This window comes from Pocillopora damicornis, chromosome 4 (assembly GCF_964200805.1).
Source record: "Pocillopora damicornis chromosome 4, jaPocDami1.2, whole genome shotgun sequence".
Classification (NCBI taxonomy): domain Eukaryota; kingdom Metazoa; phylum Cnidaria; class Anthozoa; order Scleractinia; family Pocilloporidae; genus Pocillopora; species Pocillopora damicornis.
Window position 1 is genome coordinate 10,493,613 of NC_142673.1, and position 19,233 is coordinate 10,512,845.

Sequence of the window (19,233 nt, forward strand, 5' to 3'; positions counted from 1 at the left end):
AAGCAGCGTGGCAGCGCTACGAAATCGCTACTGGTGTATATAAACAAGAGGGCATAGTTCGTGTGTCGACATTACTAGGCATTATAGGCGAGGATGGCGTCAGAGCCCACGATACCTTTATTTGGAACGAAGACGAAAACGCAGACGACATTTCACAAGTCCTGAAGAAGTTCGACGAATTCTGCATTCCTAGGACACAGGTCATATATGAACGCTATAGGTTCAACAACCGAAACCAGGAACCAGGCGAAAACATCTCGACGTATCTTACGGAGCTTCGAACGATCGCAAAAAACTGTGCACACGATACAATCACACCAGATGAAATTTTGTGTGACCGCCTCGTGCTAGGCACACGGGATGATCGCGTCCGCGAGAGACTTCTCCGTTTGAATGATTTATCTCTCCTACAAGCAGTTGACATTATTAAGTCGTCAGAACAGACCCAACAGCAAGTAAAGCTAATGGCTGGAGGAGACACTGCAGTTCATGCGTTACGGAAGGCGGGATCGGCAGAAAAACCTGAAGAAGAACGACAACTTAAGTCACAAGCATTTAGAAGACTGTCTAAAGAATGTGGAAATTGCGGAATGGTGCATGGACGTCATTGTCCCGCGTGTGGAAGAACATGTTTTAACTGTGAGAGTATGAATCATTTTGCGAATAAATGTCGCGCTAATCCCCGAGGAGTGAAAAGTAGAGTTTCGGCGGTCCACGAAGCCGTCGACATGGGAAATGACCCCTACTACATTGGTGCTACTACTAGTAAAAGCAAAGGCCAGGAAAAATTGGCAGTGGTCAAACTCCACATTTATGGGCCAGATCCCAAGACAGAAGTCCAGTTTCAAATAGATACTGGGTCGCAGTGTGACATTCTCCCGGCCCAATTATACAAGCAAATCACTGGGGACACCCTCCTTCATCGCCTCAAACCATGCCAAAAGGAAATAGTCTCGTACACAGGGGATCGCCGCAAAATTGCTGGTAAAGTTACCCTGCCTGTGTGGTCCCGTGGACAGCAGAGGTCAATGGAGTTTAACATCTTAGACGGAGACTATCAACCGATTTTATCATTGAACACCAGCCTCAATCTTGGCTTTGTGAGTTTGCATAATTGTGACGTCCTAGCATTACACGTCAAGTGTCCCAAAGCCTCCTTGCTCGAAGAGTATGAGGACGTATTCGACGGATTAGGGGCCCTACCGGGAACATACAAAATAGCCATAGACGAACAGGCGCAACCAGTGGTCCACGCACCGAGGCGAGTGCCAGTAGCCTTGCGTCCATGCATCAAAAACAAGCTGGACGAACTTGTTGATCGTAAAGTTATTATTCCAGTAACAGAACCGACGCAGTGGGTATCCAGCATGTTGGCCATAGTGAAGCCAAACAAAGTACGCATCTGTATTGACCCGAGAGATTTAAATCGTGCCATTCGGCGAGAGCATTACCAGTTGCCGACTATCGATGAAGTGGCCTCCCGCTTAACAGGTGCCAAGAAATTTACTCTTTGTGACGCCAAGGATGGTTTCCACGAAATCCTCTTAGACGATGCTTCTAGTTACCTGACAACGTTCAATACGCCTTTTGGGCGTTATAGATGGGCCCGCATGCCTTTTGGTATCTCAAGTGCGCCTGAAGTTTGGCAGCGACACATGCATGAATTCGTAGAAAATTTAGAAGGAGTTGAAGTTATCGCTGACGACTTCCTCATCGCTGGATTTAGCGAAACTGACGCAGAGGTCAACTCGAGCCTTGAAAAGAACGAACGTGCGTTCTTCAAGAAATGCCTGGACTGGAACCTCAAGCTCAACAAACTCAAGCTGAAAAGATCTCAAACCGAAGTGCGTTTCATGGGCCACCTCTTGACTCCTGATGGTCTAAAGGCAGACCCAGCCAAAGTTGAAGCTATTTTGGATATGCCACTGCTGACTGATGTGAAAGGCCTGAAGAGGTTTTTGGGGATGGTCAATTATCTGGCCAAATTCTTGCCACTCCTGTCCGACATGACAGAACCTTTGCGAAGGCTTGAGGACAAGGACGTTGAGTGGTGTTGGCTTGCACAGCATGAGAAAGCATTTACCACAGTCAAAGAATACTTGGCCAAGGCCCCGGTACTGAAATACTATGATGTTACTGAAGAAGTGACAATCCAATGCGATGCCAGCATAACGGGTCTAGGTGCAGTACTGATGCAAAAGGGTCAGCCCGTTGCCTTTGCCTCGCGAGCTCTGACCGACACCGAAACGCGTTACGCTCAAATCGAGAAAGAGCTCCTCGCCATAGTGTGGTCAACCGACAAGTTCAATCAATACATACTGGGATGCGAAGTTGTACACATCGAGTCTGACCACGAACCACTAAGGGCAGTTTTTACCAAGCCAATACACAACTCACCAAAGAGACTCCAGAGAATGCTGATGGCCCTTCAGAATTACTCCCTGGATGTGCAGTATAAAAAAGGGGAACTTATGTGGGTATCAGATGCACTGAGTCAAGCATACCGCAACACCACCGAAGCCTCCAAGCACGATACAAGTCTGATCTGTACACTTGCCGAGATAGATCATTCAGAAAACCTCTTGATTGCACCATACAGGCTCGCTGAATTCACAGACGAGATTGCCAGGGACCCAGTGATGCAAAAGCTAATCGGAGCAATCAAGGGTGAATGGCCAGTGTCAAGGAAGTCCTGTACCCCTGAGCTGACGCCTTACTATGACAAACGAAGTGAGCTTATAGAAGACAAGGGACTAGTATTCCTGGGGGAGCGATTGCTGGTACCCCCTTCCCTGAGAAAAGAAATGTTGAAGCAAATTCACCGATCACATATTGGAATCGAAGGGTGTTTACGTCGCGCTAGGGAGGTCCTCTATTGGCCCCTCATGAATTCGGAAGTAAAGGACTTTGTTTCCAAATGCTCAATCTGCCAGTCGTACCAGCCAGATCAGTGCCGCGAGGAATTGCAACCGTATCCGATCCCGTCGCGTCCCTGGTCGATGCTAGGTGCCGATTTTTTTGACCTTGGGCAACAACATTTCTTTGTCCTAGTCGACTACTGGAGTGGGTTCTTTGAAGTCCAGGAGGTTAAGGTGGCCACATCTGCTAGCGTGATAGCTGCGTGTAAAGTACAATTCGCCCGCCATGGGATACCAGACGTGCTTATTACCGACAACGGACCTCAGTTTACGTCATTGGTGTTCAGTGCATTCGTGAGAGAATGGCAGTTTGAACATAGAACTTCGAGCCCCTGTTACCCCCAGTCAAATGGCCGCGCCGAGAATGCCGTGAAGACCTGCAAGAACTTGATGACGAAAGCGAAAGCGGATGGGCAAGACCCGCTGTTAGCCCTTCTTGATTGGCGCAACACCCCAACAGAGGGTCTAGGAACATCACCCGTACAGAGACTGATGGGACGCCGCACATGCACTTTCTTACCAACCCATGAAACGCTCCTGCGGCAGCCAACACACCAGGAAACAGCCACCAAATTAGCTGAGCGCAAGAAAAGACAAGCTCAACAATACAACAAAAAGTTTCGCCCTTTAGAGGCACTAAAGTGTGGACAGGCCATCAGGATGCGGCTTCCCGGAAGGGAGGAATGGAGTCTGGGGACCTGCATGAAAGCCTTGGGGAACAGGTCTTATGAAGTTGAAGTTTGCGGCAGGCGATGCCGACGCAACCGTCGGCAACTGCGCCTGACCCCGGAAACAGCACCACCTATGAGTCTGGTAGAACTAACTCCGCCCGAGTCTACCCTCAAACCGGCGCCAAATCTGACAGAGCCAGGACCTCCTCCACCGGAGTTCCATGGCGAGACCAAAACAGAGAGAATGCCACCTGAAAATGAGATGGGAACTGAGCTTGAGCCACAAAGGATTGAAACTCGTCGATCAGAACGCAGACGTTGACTGACTTTGTGGCATCAGGATTACCATATGAACTGAACATTGAATGATTGAGCCGCTACATAGTTGTTGGGTTCTGTTTCTATCTTTTTATGATTTCAATGAAGAACAATGTTTTATCGATTTTATGTGATTTGAACAGTGATCGAAACTGAACATTAAGTATTAATTAACTTTTGAAGATAAACTTTGTAAAAAGGGGAAGATGTCGTGATATTGCGTTACACGGTCACGCCACTGGGCCAATGAACATCTTTATATTTAGAAGACTTAGGAGACAACGAATACACACGTGGCGGCAGTCGAGTTCGCACAATAAACAACCCTTTTGAGTTCACAGAATCGTGACAATTGTACTTTGTGTTTAAAATGAAATTGTTGGCCTTTCATCTTGTGGTGTTGGATCATTGACGTCATTCTCACTCACTCCCTAGCTATATGGCGAAAACATTTTGTACAAAAACATTGCCCTGTGACTTTCACGAGAAGTTCTATGATTCATTTAAACAAAAGAAGTCAATCAACAGACCAAACAATTACGTTGCTTTCCATTTCAGATTCCTTTCTTTCTGTTTTTTATTTCCTTCCTACAGAAGTAAATACATGTAGTCATTGACTACCTATTTTTGTGGCTACCTGCCTCGAAGAGGCCTAGCCACTAATGTTACGATCTGTGTAAGTCCATCCATAACCCTTTTTGATATCCGTTTGTGTAGCCCTGATCTTCTGATAGTTTTTGTAGCCAATCAGAGTGCGTTGTGATAGTTTTTGTTGCAAATCAGAGTGCGTCCGTAAGCACCTAATTCTCGGATAGTGTTCATGGCCAATCAGAGCATCGATGGTTGGTTGTCGGCCCCTTATTGATCCAAGTGTCTTTTCCATGTGCTTGTGCTTCAATGTGGACTCCGATTTATCAAGGGTGAGTGAGGATCTATGTTATTTACAATGATTTCTTACTATTTTTCATAAATAACCAGGCACAGATTTCCAAGAATCTGTGAAGTGTTTGTTCGTAAGGATTTTTCCAGGTTTTTTGACGTTCTTTGGAAAATTTATAGCGAGAAGACGACCACTGAATCGAAGTGTTTGTTTGGCTGCCATGATGATCGAATGACTTGTGCAGTTCAATGCCGTCAGTGATGTTATGTAAATCGTTTGGCTCTCCATCTTAAAGTGTCAAAAAAGTTCCTTTGGGGAACATTGAATTTCCTCACAAACACAAAAGGTCTTTCGAGACACAAATAATTTCCTTCGGGAAACGCAATACGTCTTTTGAGACACAACTAATTCCTTCGGGAAACATGAGATGTCTTTCAAGACACCACTAATTTCCTTCGGGAAACACGAGATGTCTTTCGAGACACGGAAACTCTTGATGACAGTGTGAAATGCTGCCATGCATATTTAACGAAAACTGTGCCTAGTTATGAATACATGATTACCAACTGTGATGTAATCAATAGTGATGAATGTGTAAGTCGCGTACATATGTTTTGTAAATGCAAGCAAAAGGATAGTCGTTCTGGACTACATTTGCAAAAATCAGGTTGCAGAATAAGAGATCGGGAGCCATCCAGGGTATCTTTAAGGAAAGTGATATGTAAATTGAGGTGCAGAAAACTAAGAAAGAAGAACAAAAAAATGCTGAAAAACGCAGTTCCAGTTTCTTCTGATTTACATAGCATTGCAGCAAAATAAAAACAGTGGAATATCAGGTATATTTAGAAGCAAGACAGTTTCTTCAGTACATATTTTTTAACAAGTAAGAGATCTACTGTTACATGCAATGTGTCATATAAACACATTTTACTGTCTGGAGATATTGAATCAAATCCAGGTCCGGTATCAAATAACAGAACAATATGCAATAGAGGATCTAATTCTCTGTTGAATTATAGATTACTTAGGTATCAGTTAAGACCACTAGATGTTGGTGGAGGGGGTGACTGCTTCTTTAGATCAGTATCTCATCAGTTATATGGTGATTCAAGTCATCACCATGAAGTTAGAGCAGCTGGTGTTCAGTATCTTAGAGACAATCCTGAACAATTTACAGAAAGCATAGTAGATACATCATGGTTGCGGTAAATATCTTATATGTCTTTGGAAGGAACATGGGCTGATCACATTATTATACAAGCTGTAGCTGATGCACTAAATTTAAGGATCCACATCATAGAGTCAAGTGACACTTTTAGAGATATGAGTTTGGTGGAAGCAGTAAATACCACAAATGATCAAAGATCCATATATATAGCACACATAGGTGAGATTCACTACATCTCAACATGTTCAGAATTTTCTGAAAGGAATTCAAATCAAACTGACATAGGGGACTTGTGTATTGATTCTTGTAAATCCACTGAAAGCATCCAAAAAAGAAAGTGCAGTTCTAACATAACAGAGTACAAAAAGAAAAGATTGTCAGAAAATGGCATCAACAGTGAAAATGCTTACAATACTATTGGTGAATGTCAAACAAGCAAAACCAAAAAGAAGAAAGAGCAAACAGCTAGCTTTATGAGACAGTGTAGAGCAGCTAAATCATCAGCTGAGGAAAAAGAAAGGCAAAGGATAAACAAGAAAAATTACAGGGCATCTAAGACATCAATGGAAAATAAGGAAAAACATAATGAATATAAGAAACACTATGGGGCAGATCTGAGATCTGCAGAGCAAAAAGCTAAAAATAATGAATACATGAAAAATTATAGAGCATCAAAGCGATTTGATAAGGAAAAGGCTAAAAATAATGCCTATATGAAAAAATACAGAGACATGTGGTGCACATGAAAATATTGAATTGTTGATTTGCAAGTTTCATGGAATAGTGTTTCAAGGACCATTGTACATTTGTACCTGCTGTGATCAGTTATGGTATAAACAGTGTACTTCATGCTGATAAGCTAATGCAGTCCAATCCTGATGTTGAGAAATACCTCTGTAATAAATTAAGTTTTGATGACATTGAATGGGTATGCACAACTTGCTATAAGCAGCTAAGTAAAAACAGAGTTCCACCTTGTGCTGTAGCTAATGGTACGGTGTTTCCAAATAAGCCACCAATTTTTGATTTAAATGAATTAGAGTGTAGATTTCTAGCACCAAGAATTGCTTTTCAAAAATTAATGCAAGCTCCCAGAGGGAAGCAGCTAAAAATACATGGTAATGTGGTCAATGTACCTGCTGATGTAGTGAATACTGTGAGTATGTTACCACGGTTACCAAGTGAGACTGGTACAGTTGAAGTGAATTTGAAAAGAAAATTGCAATACAAGAGCTCTGCAATGTCTTTTGATGTACGACCACATAAAGTGGTTCAAGCTGCACATTGGCTGACAAGTAATAGTGACCTTTACAAGGATGAAGGTGTTGCATTGAATGCAGACTGAATTATTGATTTTAATGGAGAAATTTTAGAAACTGAAAGCAGTGAAAGTGCATGTCACCAGCAATATGTAACAGATGAACAAAACTGCAACAATGTAGCTTCTCATAATTTAGATGATGAAGATAAATTGAGTGAAGATGAAGTAGAGGTTCCTGAATGGGTTACTGATACTATGCAACGACTGACTTTTTAGAAGATAGTGAGCATCAAAATATTCTCAATGTTGCACCAGCTGAGGGAAATATAAGTATATTCAGATAGAAGCATTCAGAAGAATTAGCATATCCTGGAATATTTCTTGGCCAGAAAAGACCTGAAAATGAGCACTCTATGGTTAAGGTTCACTATAGTGATATCTGTAAATCTCAACTCAGAAGATCAGATAGAAGAGCAGCTATGTGTGTCAAGAATATATTCTATAAAACTAAAAAGTTACAAATGAAAATTATTTTGGGAAAATCACAGATTGCTCAGATCTCTCAATGCAGATCTCTCAATGCAGGAAGATTGAAGCAACAGGGAACATTAGAAGGTTTAATTCATCATGATGAAGGATTTAAATTTCTAAGAGCTTTAAGAGGTTCACCACTATACTTTGAAAAGGCCAAGAAAGACTTGTTTGCTATGATAAGACAGTTATGTCCTGCCTCACTATTTTGTAGTTTCTCTTCAGCAAACACGATGGGTTCACTTACTTAGAATTCTAGGACAACTGATTGATCACAAGAAATATACTAATGATGAACTAGAGAATCTCAAATGGGAGGATAAGTGTAGATTAATACAAAGTGACCCTGTTACCTGTGCCAGACATTTTGACTACTGAGTATGTAAATTTTTAAATAACTTCCTCTTGACTGATACTGCACCACTGGGGAAGATTTCTGACTGGTTTTATAGAGTGGAATACCAACAAAGAGGTTCACCTTATATACACATGTTGATACGGCTTGAAGATGCACCTGAATTTGGTAAAGATAGTGATGCAAAAGTGACATCATTTACTGATAAAATAATTACTTGTCAAAAGCCTATAGATAATCTTGAACTACTGAATTTAGTTAACAGACAAGTACATAGGCATTCACACACTTGTTGAAAGAATACAAAAAGTGAATGCCGATTCAATTATCCAAAGCCTCCCATGAGACAGACTCAAATATTGCTACCTCTAGACTCATATATATATATATATATATATATATATATATATATATAAAACAACTTTATTTAAATAATAACATATAACATATTATTATTAAAAAAGGGTTATAGAAGGGAGGAACTTAATCCTCATTGTAAACTATACCCCAGATATAAAAATTTAATACTATGCAATATACATATACATACTGATACATTTTACATACAGGCATATATCTATATAAATATAAAATCTAAATAAAGAGGACATATCTAAGATAACTATTTTGTTTAAGATTATAACTAAATAATGTATAATACATAGAATAATTTAATTTTTAGTCATAGGCCTAGTTAAAAAATGTTGATTTAAGAGCTTTCTTAAAAGCATTAATTGAGTCAAGTTCAACTACTGATGACGGTAAACTGTTCCATGTGTCGATATGTCTGTGCCAAAAAGAGTACTTAAAGATGTCTGTACGGCTAAATGGTTTATATAGTTTAAACTGATGACTTTTTCTTGATTGCCTGTTACTGAAGGATATGTAATTATTAGTGTTTACAGAAGAGTGTCCTTTAATGAACTTAAAAAGCTGAACCAAACTAAGAAACTCTCTGCGCTGAACTAGTGTTGCTAGTTTCAAGGATTTCAGTCGGTCTTCATACGGAGTGTCTTTATCAATGATCCATCTTGTAACGTTCCTTTGCACGCATTCAAGTTTTTCAATGAGATATGCTTGGTGAGGATTGCACGCTTGACAAGCGTACTCGGGTATTGGACGGATCATGGATCTATAACCAGTAAATAGAGCCCTAGAGTGAGATCCAAATGTCCGCTTGAGTAAGCCCAATAATCTGTTCGATCTGGCAACAACAGACAGTACGTGGGGTTTCCAAGATAAATCACTGGAAAGAACTACCTCAAGATGTTTGTGTGTAGATACTTAGGTAAGTAGCTTGCTTTTAATAGAATAGTTGCACGGAGAGGGAGTTCTAGCCCTGGTGAACTTCATGGACTCGCATGCCTCAAAATGAAGTAAAAATGCACAAAGACAGGTGGAAATCAATCAAGAAGCATCTCAGTGACATAAAGGATGATCAAGATACAAATATTTCCTTTGGTCAGTTACTTCTAGATCTTAATGTCATTGAAGAAAGCTATTTACTAGCTGTAAGGTCATCACTAAATGCGCCTACTGTATTTCTAAAAAGAAATCCTAATGAACTACATACTAATAATTACAATCCTGCTTGTCTTAATGCATGGAGAGCTAATATGGACATCCAGTATGTCTTGAATGTGTATGCATGTGCTGTTTACATAGTGAATTACATATCAAAGGCTCAAAAAGGAATGAGTGAACTTTTACGACAGGCTTGTGCCAAAACAAGGAAAGGAAATTGTAGTATAAAACAGCAAGTCAGAGATATAGGCAGTAAATTTGTGAATAATGTTGAAATCAGTGCAAAAGAAGCTGTTTATATTGTTTTACAACTTCCAATGAGAAAAGCTTCTAGACAAGTAATATTCATAAATACCTCACCTCCTGAGAAAAGAGTAGAGCTTCTAAAGCCATTAGATGACATTAAGGATATGGAAGATCACTGTGAAGACATCTATACCAATGGGTTAATAAAGAGATATACTATGCGAACATCAAGCTTAAAAAACATCACACTTGCAGACTGGGCAGCATGGTATGATATGTGTGGGAAACCTTATGTAAAACAGTCAAATGAGTAAGACGCTGATAATCTTCTTTCTGAAACATGCAATGATGATGATTATAATGATGATGATGATGATGATGGTGATGATGACCAGTTGGCTTGTTAGCTCAATTGGTAGAGCGCTGCACCGGTATCGCAGAGGTCATGGGTTCAAATCCCGTACGGGCCTGAAATTTTTTTCAGGTCCTATTTACAACTACTCGTTTCAGTAGTGTTCTTAAATCGATTTATAATCGCGGGGAGTCGGAAACGAAAAAACTACGACGAATCCCATTCAAGAAAAAAACAGAGCGAGGAATAGTCGAGACCAATGGAATTTGGAAATGAGAAGAAAACAAGTCGATGAAAAGGTGATGTTTTCTTTTGACGTTGTGCGTAGTCAAACCCACGCGTGGATGGTGAAGTAGGTAAGTGAAGCGGTCTTTTGTGGAGTCTTTATAATGAATTTCCTCAAAGTTTGTTTCTCAGTATGCCACAGTTTTCGAAGCACGGTTCAATGTGAACGAGTGAAAGGATGTTGACCACGCTTTCATGAATGCAATTATTGAGCCCCGTTTGGGGAGTATTGAGCTCCGTTTGGGGATTATTGATTCCCGTTTGGGGATTATTGAGCCCCGTTTGGGGATAATTGAGCCCCTTATGGGGAGAGTTGAGTCCCATTTGCGAATTATTAAGTCCCTTTTGGGGAAAATTGAGCTCTGTTTTGGGACTGTAGAGCCCGTAAAAGGATTGAAGAAACTGTATTTTGAAAATGGATCGCACAGAGCTAGAAAATCTGCTGTCGTTAAACTGAGAAGGCCTTTGAGTAATGAACCATCGGAGAAAACTATGGCTTATTTTTATAGACAAAATAATTTTAAAAGTAGTAGTGCTTTTGGGAATGTAAGCGTCCATTCAGCAAAATCGACGGATTTGGGTATCTTGTTTTCTTTACAAAGGAGCGATACTTGCAGGCATTCCAAAAGAGCTAAAACAATTAAACGGCGTAGAGACCGAGAGCCGTCCAGAATATCGATGAACAAGGTTTTCAAGACCGCGAAGATAAGAAAAACTAGAAGAAAATTTAAGGTTTCTATAAGGAAATATATTCCTAAATCTTCTTGGTTGTACAGCTTTGCTACTGACTTTAAGTTCTGCTATGTCAGATATCTGAACAGATGTGAGGGATTTTTCACTAAGTTTGTAAAATTAAACAAACTGACTGCAAAGAAAAGCAAACTTGGAACTCATGCCCCTTCATTTAACCACAAAAAAATAGCATAGCAAGTACTCATAGTAGAAGATTCTGTGTGTCAAGAATGAAGCTTTTGACTTCAGGTGATGTTGAATTAAATCCAGGTCCTCTTCAAGGTGTCAACACTCAAACTACATTGTCATTAGGCTCTACCATGTTGTTAAATTTTCGATTACATCGGCTGGGACTGAGACCCCTTGATGTGGGTGGTGCAGGTGATTGTTTCTTTAGAGCTGTTGCTCATCAGTTGTATGGTGATCCAAGTCACCACTTGCAAATCAGACAAGATGGTATTAATTATCTCAGGTCAAACCCAGAAAATTTCATTGAAAGCAATACCCACAGTTCATGGGATGACCATTTGGTTAATATGTCTCTGCAAGGTTCATGGTGTGATGCAATCATTGTTCAAGCAGTTGCTGAGTCACAAAACTTGAGAATTCATATTGTAGAATCCAATGAAAATTTTTCTGATACAACTTTAATTGAACCAGCGCATTTATTGCAACAACCTCCTACAACAATTTATTTAGGTCATGTAAATGAAGAACATTATGTATCAACAGTACCATATATGTGTAGCTCTAGTTCACTAGAAAGTCAGCATATTGATATTTTAAACAAAATCGAACAAAAAGTTGTCACTGAAGAATCATATAATGCCAGCCTAAAAAGGAAAAAAAGCATGTACATGAGAGAATATAGGAAGAAGAAAAAGGCCAGTGAAAGTAGGAAGCAGACATCTAAAATCAATGAAGTAAGCGCCAAAAGGAATCGCAATCCTTACCTGAGGGAATATATGAAAAAAAGGAGAACTGATGAAGGTAGGATGCAAAAATCAAACAACAGGAATAGCAGTGTTCTGTCTGGGATAGATGACCAAACTTCTACCACTAAGAAAAACCAAAAAAAACAATGTCACTGTGAGGTAGCAAACCAGAATAGAGAATGTCACATTAGAGTAGCAACAACTGCCACAAAAAGTAGTAATGATGAAGACCTAAATGAGAATCATCACATTTCAAAGTTTCATGAAATAGTGTCGCAAGGTCCATTATACATCTGTAGCTGTTGTGACCAGCTATGGTATAAACACAGTGTTTCTTCAGCCAATACATTAAAGAAATCAAATCCTGCAGCTGGGGAAAAATACCTTATTAATAAAGTAAGTGTCAAACATAAAGAGTGGCTTTGCAGAACATGCTACTAATACTTAATAAAGAATAAAGTTCCTCCTACTGCTATTTTAAATGGAATGCCATTTCCAAAAAAACCAGATTTTTTTGACTTGAATGAACTTGAATGTAGACTTCTTGCACCAAGACTTGCATTTCAAAAATTAATGCAAGCTCCAAGGGGAAGGCAATTCAAAATTCTTGGAAATGTAGTTAATGTAGTGGCAGAAGTATCCAATACAGTTAATGTGTTACCAAGGTTACCCAGTGATACTGGTACAATTAAAGTAAATTTAAAGAGAAAATTACAATACAAAAGTTCAGCAATGTCTTTCAATGTAAGACCGCATAAAGTTATTCAAGCAGCTAACTGGCTCATCAATAACAGTAGCCTGTATAGACAAGAAGGAATAACAGTTAATCAGGTCCGGGGAGTAGAATATAGAGACAACTGTTTGGTAGATGAAAGAAATACTGAAAATGAACACAAAGGGCTACAAAATATTGTTAACAGTTCTGTTAATACTTCAAGTAATACTAATTGTGATGAAGTTGTAGAGACCAAAGATCAGTGGAGTGAAGATGAAGAAGAAATACCTGCTGGAGTTACTGACACTATGTTGACAAACACAAATTTTGTTGAGGACAATGAGGGTCAACATATTTTAAATGTTGCACCAGGTGAAGGGAATAAACCTTTAAGCATATTCAGAGATCAATATTCTGAAGAATTGGCATATCCTGGCATATTTCTTGGACAAAAACGACCAGAAAATAAAGAGAGATTGGTTAGCGTGCATTACAGTGACATTTGTAAATCTGAATTGAGGCGGTCAGATAGAAGAGTGGCTATGTGTGTTGAAAACATATTCTTTAAAACAAAGAAACTCCAAATGAAAATACTATTAGGAAATTCCCAAGTTGCTCTTAGAAAGTGCAAAGGGAATAGCAGAACTTTAAATGCAGCACAACTTAAACAAGAAGGAGCAATAGAGAAATTGATTCATCATGATGATGGATTTCAGTTTCTTAGAGCATTAAGAGGTTCCCCACCATATTTTGAAAAAGCAAAGAAAGACTTGTTTGCCATGATAAGACAATTAGGACCAGCCTCGTTATTTTGTAGTTTCTCTTCAGCAGAAACTCAGTGGATTCATTTGCTCAGAATACTTGGAGAGTTGGTTGACCACAAACAGTACACTGATACTCATCTGGAAAATAAGAACTGGAATGAAAAATGTAGGTTAATTCAAAGTGACCCAGTATCATGTGCCAGACATTTTGATTATCAGATCAGTCAATTTTTCACTAACTTCCTCTTGAATAAGTGCCAACCTCTAGGAAGGATATCTGACTGGTTCTATAGAGTAGAATTTCAACAACGAGGTTCACCTCATATCCATATGCTTATATGGTTAGAAAGTGCACCAGTGTTTGAAATTGATGATGATGCAACTGTTACAACGTTCATTGATCAGATTGTAAGTTGTAAATGGCCAATTGATGACCCACAACTGCAGAAACTAGTGAACAGACAAATTCACAGGCATTCTCACACATGTCGAAAGAAGTCAAAGAGTGAATGTCGATTTAATTACCCGCAACCTCCTATGAGAGCAACTGAAATCATGTATCCTTTAGGTTCAGATATATCACAACATGAAATTAAAAAACATAAAGAAACTTGGAAAACTATTAAAAAGCAACTAAATGATTTAAAGGATGGTGAATCAATTACTTTTGAGGAGCTGCTTCTTAAACTAAGTATTACTGAAAATAACTATCGATTAGCTATCAGGTCAGCTTTGAATTCTCCAACTATATTTTTAAAAAGAGAACCAAGTGAGTTAAGAATTAATAGTTACAACCCAACTTGCCTTGCAGCATGGAGAGCAAACATGGATATTCAATTTGTTCTTGACATCTATGCGTGTGCTATGTATATAGTATCATATATTTCTAAAGCACAAAAAGGAATGAGTGAACTTTTGCGACAAGCATGTGCAGAAGCGAGGAAAGAAAATTCCAACATCAAGCAACAAGTCAGGGATATTGGAAACAAATTTTTAAATAGTGTTGAAATTAGTGCACAAGAAGCTGTCTACATTGTTCTCCAGCTCCCTATGAAGAAGTCATCACGACAAGTGGTATTCATAAATACTGCACCTCCCAATGAAAGAGTGCAGCTCCTAAAGCAACTTAATGAAATTAAAGAAATGGAAGATGACTGTGAAGAAGTGTATACAACTGGTCTGTTGCAGAGATATCTAAAACGTCCTTTCAGCCTTGAACACCTAACATTAGCAGATTGGGTAGCATGGTATGACTTGTCTCAAAAGCCTTATGTAAAGAAATCTTTTCAAAATGATACAGATAAACTTCCTTTAGAAACAGGCACTGATGAAAATGATTATACCCTTCCTGATGAAAATAGGAGCAATAAGGAAACAAATAGAAAAAGATCATCAGCTAGAATTATTAGAAGTGTTTGGTTTAACAAAGAAAAAGACCCAGAGAAACACTACCGTGAATTAATTATACTCTTCACATCATGGAGAAATGAGGAAACTGACTTAATATCCAATTGTTCTTCTTATAAGGCCCGATTTTTACTTATGAAAGATGCCATAAATGACCAAATGAAACAATATGCTGTTTACAGCGATGAAATTGATAAAATTCAGGAGCACATAAATGATAATATTCTGAGTGATGATCATAAAACATCAGACAAACCATTTTACTATTTTCTCTCTAGAGGAGCTGGAGTGGGTAAGTCCCATCTTGTCAAAGCATTATATCAGGCAGCATTAAAATATTATAACTCCAGACATGGAGAAGATTTCCAAGAAGTCAAAATATTGTTGCTTGCCCCTACTGGAAAAGCTGCTTTTTCTATCAGAGGTAACACAATACATAGTACCTTGCAAATACCAGCATGCCAATCACTTAAGAATTACAAACCACTAGACGCTAGTAGACTTAACACTTTGAGATGCAAACTTCATGCACTTAAACTAATATTTCTAGATGAGATATCTATGGTAGGAAATACCATGTTTAATGTACAAATAAACAATAGATTAAAAGATATTAAAGGCAGCAAAGAGGCATTTGGGGGTGTTAGTGTTATTGCACTGGGTGATTTAGTCCAGCTAGAACCAGTTATGGATAGATATGTGTTTAAAGACATGAAAGACTCAGAGTATGGAGCTCTTGCTCCCAACCTCTGCAAAGAACTTTTTACCATGTTTGAATTACAAGAAATCACGAGGCAGAGAGAAAGCAAACAATTCGCTGAAATTCTTAACAGATTAAGAGAAGGTAATCACACTACAGATGACATTGCCAAACTTAAAGAGAGGTGCATTTCAGAAAATTGTAGAGACTACCCAACTGATATTCCCCTTTGTTTATACGGAATTCTAAAGTAGATGAGTGGAACGATAGAGTCCATATGGCAGCTACTGGTGATAAATACACCATTAGAGCTTTAGACAGTGTTATAGGCGCAAACTCTCCAGAACTCAGAAGTAAGATATTAAACCAAATACCACTAGATCCTAGAAAAACCAAGCAGTTAGCCTCAAACCTTCAACTTGCTGAGGGTGAGAGAACAGAGATAGCATTAAATGTAAGAACTGATGATGGTATCACAAATGGGGCAAGTAATATTATCAAAAAGATTACATTATATGACAAAAGTAGACCATCCGGTAAATTTGGGTACAGTTTGACCATGTTGATGTTGGAGAAAAAACTAGACATAATAACAAGCAATTGTATTTGCAGGGAATTGAACCTACATGGACTCCTATCAAACCTATCATTGCACAATTTGCAGTAGGAAGAAACAGAACAGCCCAAGTTGTAAGAAAGCAGTTTCCATTAAGACCTGCAGCAGCCAAAACCATACATAGATCACACGGTGACACAGAAACTAGAATAGCTGTTAACTTTAACACCAAAAGAGCAATACCTCATGTGCATTATGTAGGACTCAGCAGAGTAACAACAGTTGATGGACTTTACATAACTGACTTTTCTGAAAGTAAAATAGCTGTTAATCATGTTAAAGTTCACATGCAGCAGTTACGCACAGATCGCCATACCAAACTTTCTAATACTCCGATCTTTGAATTAGACCCAAATACTTTTAAAATTTGCTTCCTTAATTCAAGATCTCTGCATAAACATATTGAAGACATACGTAGTGACCTAAACTATTCAAATATGGATATCAATATATTCTCAGAAACAAGACTGTAACATTTAGATAGCAATGCCAGCTATGCCATAAGTGGGTATACTATATTTCGAAATGACAGTGAATCTGCAATACTCACTACAAGGCCCTTTGGTGGAACAGCTGTATACACTAAAATCCCCTTTAAGCCTGGATATCCACTGGCCAAAAACACCAATGGAGTAGAAATAACCATTATCAAAGTTGTTGCCATTCCCCATGTTAATATCATAGGTGTGTACAGGTCACCGAAAGTGTCAGTCCGACAAATGTGTCTAGCATTGACCCAAATTCTCAATAGTTGCTGTTCTGATTTTAATGTTTTTCTTGGGGATTTTAATTACTTAATTCAAAAAGAGAAAGTTCCCCTCAATAACTTGTTTATAAGAGAGAACAAGTACAGACAATTGGTATCATCCTATACTACTGATAATAGAACAACTATTGACCATATATATACCAATTTGCCTGAATCACAAGTGACTGTACACACTCTGGAAACATATTTCACTGATCATAAAGCAATATGTGTGTTAAGGATGTCGAACAAAGAACAGCCTTTTTTTGTTTAGATCAATTGTCAATTACTTTAATTTGCGTGCCTAGTTACGATCTTAGTTACAATGTTTATCTTTTTCCCTATTGGTTTGAAATCGGATATTTTAGCGTCACCACGCGCATATAAAACCTAAATTAGCGTCCCTATAAGCCAGAGTTTCGTAAGATTTCACCTTGAACAGCAATAACTTCGTCTTTCGTTCCAAACCTTTGGCACAAGCGGGACTGATATGTAAGTGATTTTTGTTAGTTTTAATTCAATATGTTTAAGTTTAGTTTTTCACCTTGGGCGATAGCGCACATATGTACTGTGTTGTACAACAGTACAACTAATTATCTTGAAATCGAAGGAGTATTTTGAAATAACTAGACGCTCGCAAAGTAACGCCCACATTTTAGTCTTTGGGCTGTTAATCAGCCGCAAATGGTCATTGTGTAGCCGATCTTTGAATCTCGATTAGTTTTAATTTAGCCTTTTATGATTTGTTTATGTTAATTCACGTTAATTGTTGTTATTTTAATCGCGTTATCAACATAGGCACGTAAAGCGTTTCATTCATGCTTTCGTTATAATATTATTGCAATTTCAGTTTACGATCGTGATCGTGATCGTGACCGTGATCTAAATAAACACCGTTGATAGTCATCTTGGTTTTCATGGTTTCATTACGACCGGTAAAATAGTCCCCACATCAGCGACACTTAGAAAACACGCATAGCGACACCCCTCGAAGTTTCCTCTTTCGTCGCAAGCGTCACAATGTGCATTGATTAAAACTTGATGTTGTTAAAAATTGAATACACATGTAACTACATGTAAGATGTTTGAGAATGCCATAAAGTACCAATAGAATTCAATGTAGGAAGATTAATTCAGAAATTCACTTGACATCCATCATAATTTATGCATGTATTGATAAGATATTCCAATTTTTCAGATCACAAGCCAGTGTTTTTGCATAAATTGAAGGATAGAAACTTGAAAATAGGCACACATGTGAAGTCAGTTAGTTAACTGTCAAGTAACTGATCTAAAAATACTAATTTTCCTCAATGAAATTCCTCAATAAGATAACCTAAAACTATAATGCAATTCTGAAGGTTGTTTTGCTTTTTGGCAACCTTCTTACACTTTTTTGCATCAAAGAATAAACATAGGGATAGAGGTAAGCTTGCAATTTTTTTCAATTTTATTTCGTTTCCCCTTTCTCTCAATAGTAGCAAACAATTTCCTAGCCAGTGTACATAATAACAACTAAATATACTTATTTCTCTGTTTAAATCTAGGTGCCTTCTCCTCATTTTAAGTCTTAGTGTCAATACCAGTAATTTCATGTATTATCCCATTTTTCCCTTACAGCCTGTTCCTGAAAAGTGGAGGATGAACTTACTGGCTATCTTCATAACATTTCTCCTCTAAAGAAAGGTTCTACAACCACATGGTTTGATATGCAAATTCAAACAGAAGTAGAAGTTGTTAGAGGGGTATGCTTCTCAGCAGCAAAACACAATGACTTCAAAAAGTATAGTGAACAGAAAAGCCCCATCAAAATCAAGAAATTCAACATCGATGCAACAGGAGATATGAAGAGTGTACTGATGAACCCTAGAATCCAAGTGGAACCACTGCCTGAACTCAACTTTGAACCAATCACAATCCCAACAAGTGTCAGCATACCATCCATTACCTCTGTTAATCCTGGACAGCTGGTTGATGTCAAAGCCAATCTCCTTTACTTGTCAGGAGAGAAAAAGGCTAATACCATGAATGGCCCTAAGAGTAAGGTGGAAGCAACTCTAAGAGATCCATTTGGTTCTATCAGGATAACTCTCTGGGAACAGTATAC

General features: G+C 38.6%; 1 protein-coding gene and 3 pseudogenes across 3 annotated transcripts; all 4 read left to right on the plus strand.

Moving 5' to 3' along the window:
• The first annotated feature begins 6,817 nt into the window (after positions 1–6,817).
• LOC149046773 (uncharacterized) lies at positions 6,818–8,458 on the plus strand (annotated as a pseudogene).
• Positions 8,459–10,803: 2,345 nt separating this feature from the next.
• LOC149046774 (uncharacterized) lies at positions 10,804–13,379 on the plus strand (annotated as a pseudogene). Its single transcript, XR_016185855.1, has one exon. The product of XR_016185855.1 is annotated as an uncharacterized LOC149046774 (transcript).
• LOC149046775 (uncharacterized) lies at positions 12,663–15,552 on the plus strand. The gene is made up of 2 exons (XM_089204149.1): positions 12,663–15,354; positions 15,485–15,552. The coding sequence occupies exons 1-2, from the start codon at positions 12,663–12,665 to the stop codon at positions 15,550–15,552; spliced, it is 2,760 nt and encodes a 919-aa protein (XP_089060275.1).
• On the plus strand, positions 15,313–18,029 carry LOC149046776 (uncharacterized; annotated as a pseudogene). The gene has a single exon (XR_016185510.1). The product of XR_016185510.1 is annotated as an uncharacterized LOC149046776 (transcript).
• Positions 18,030–19,233: the final 1,204 nt, after the last annotated feature.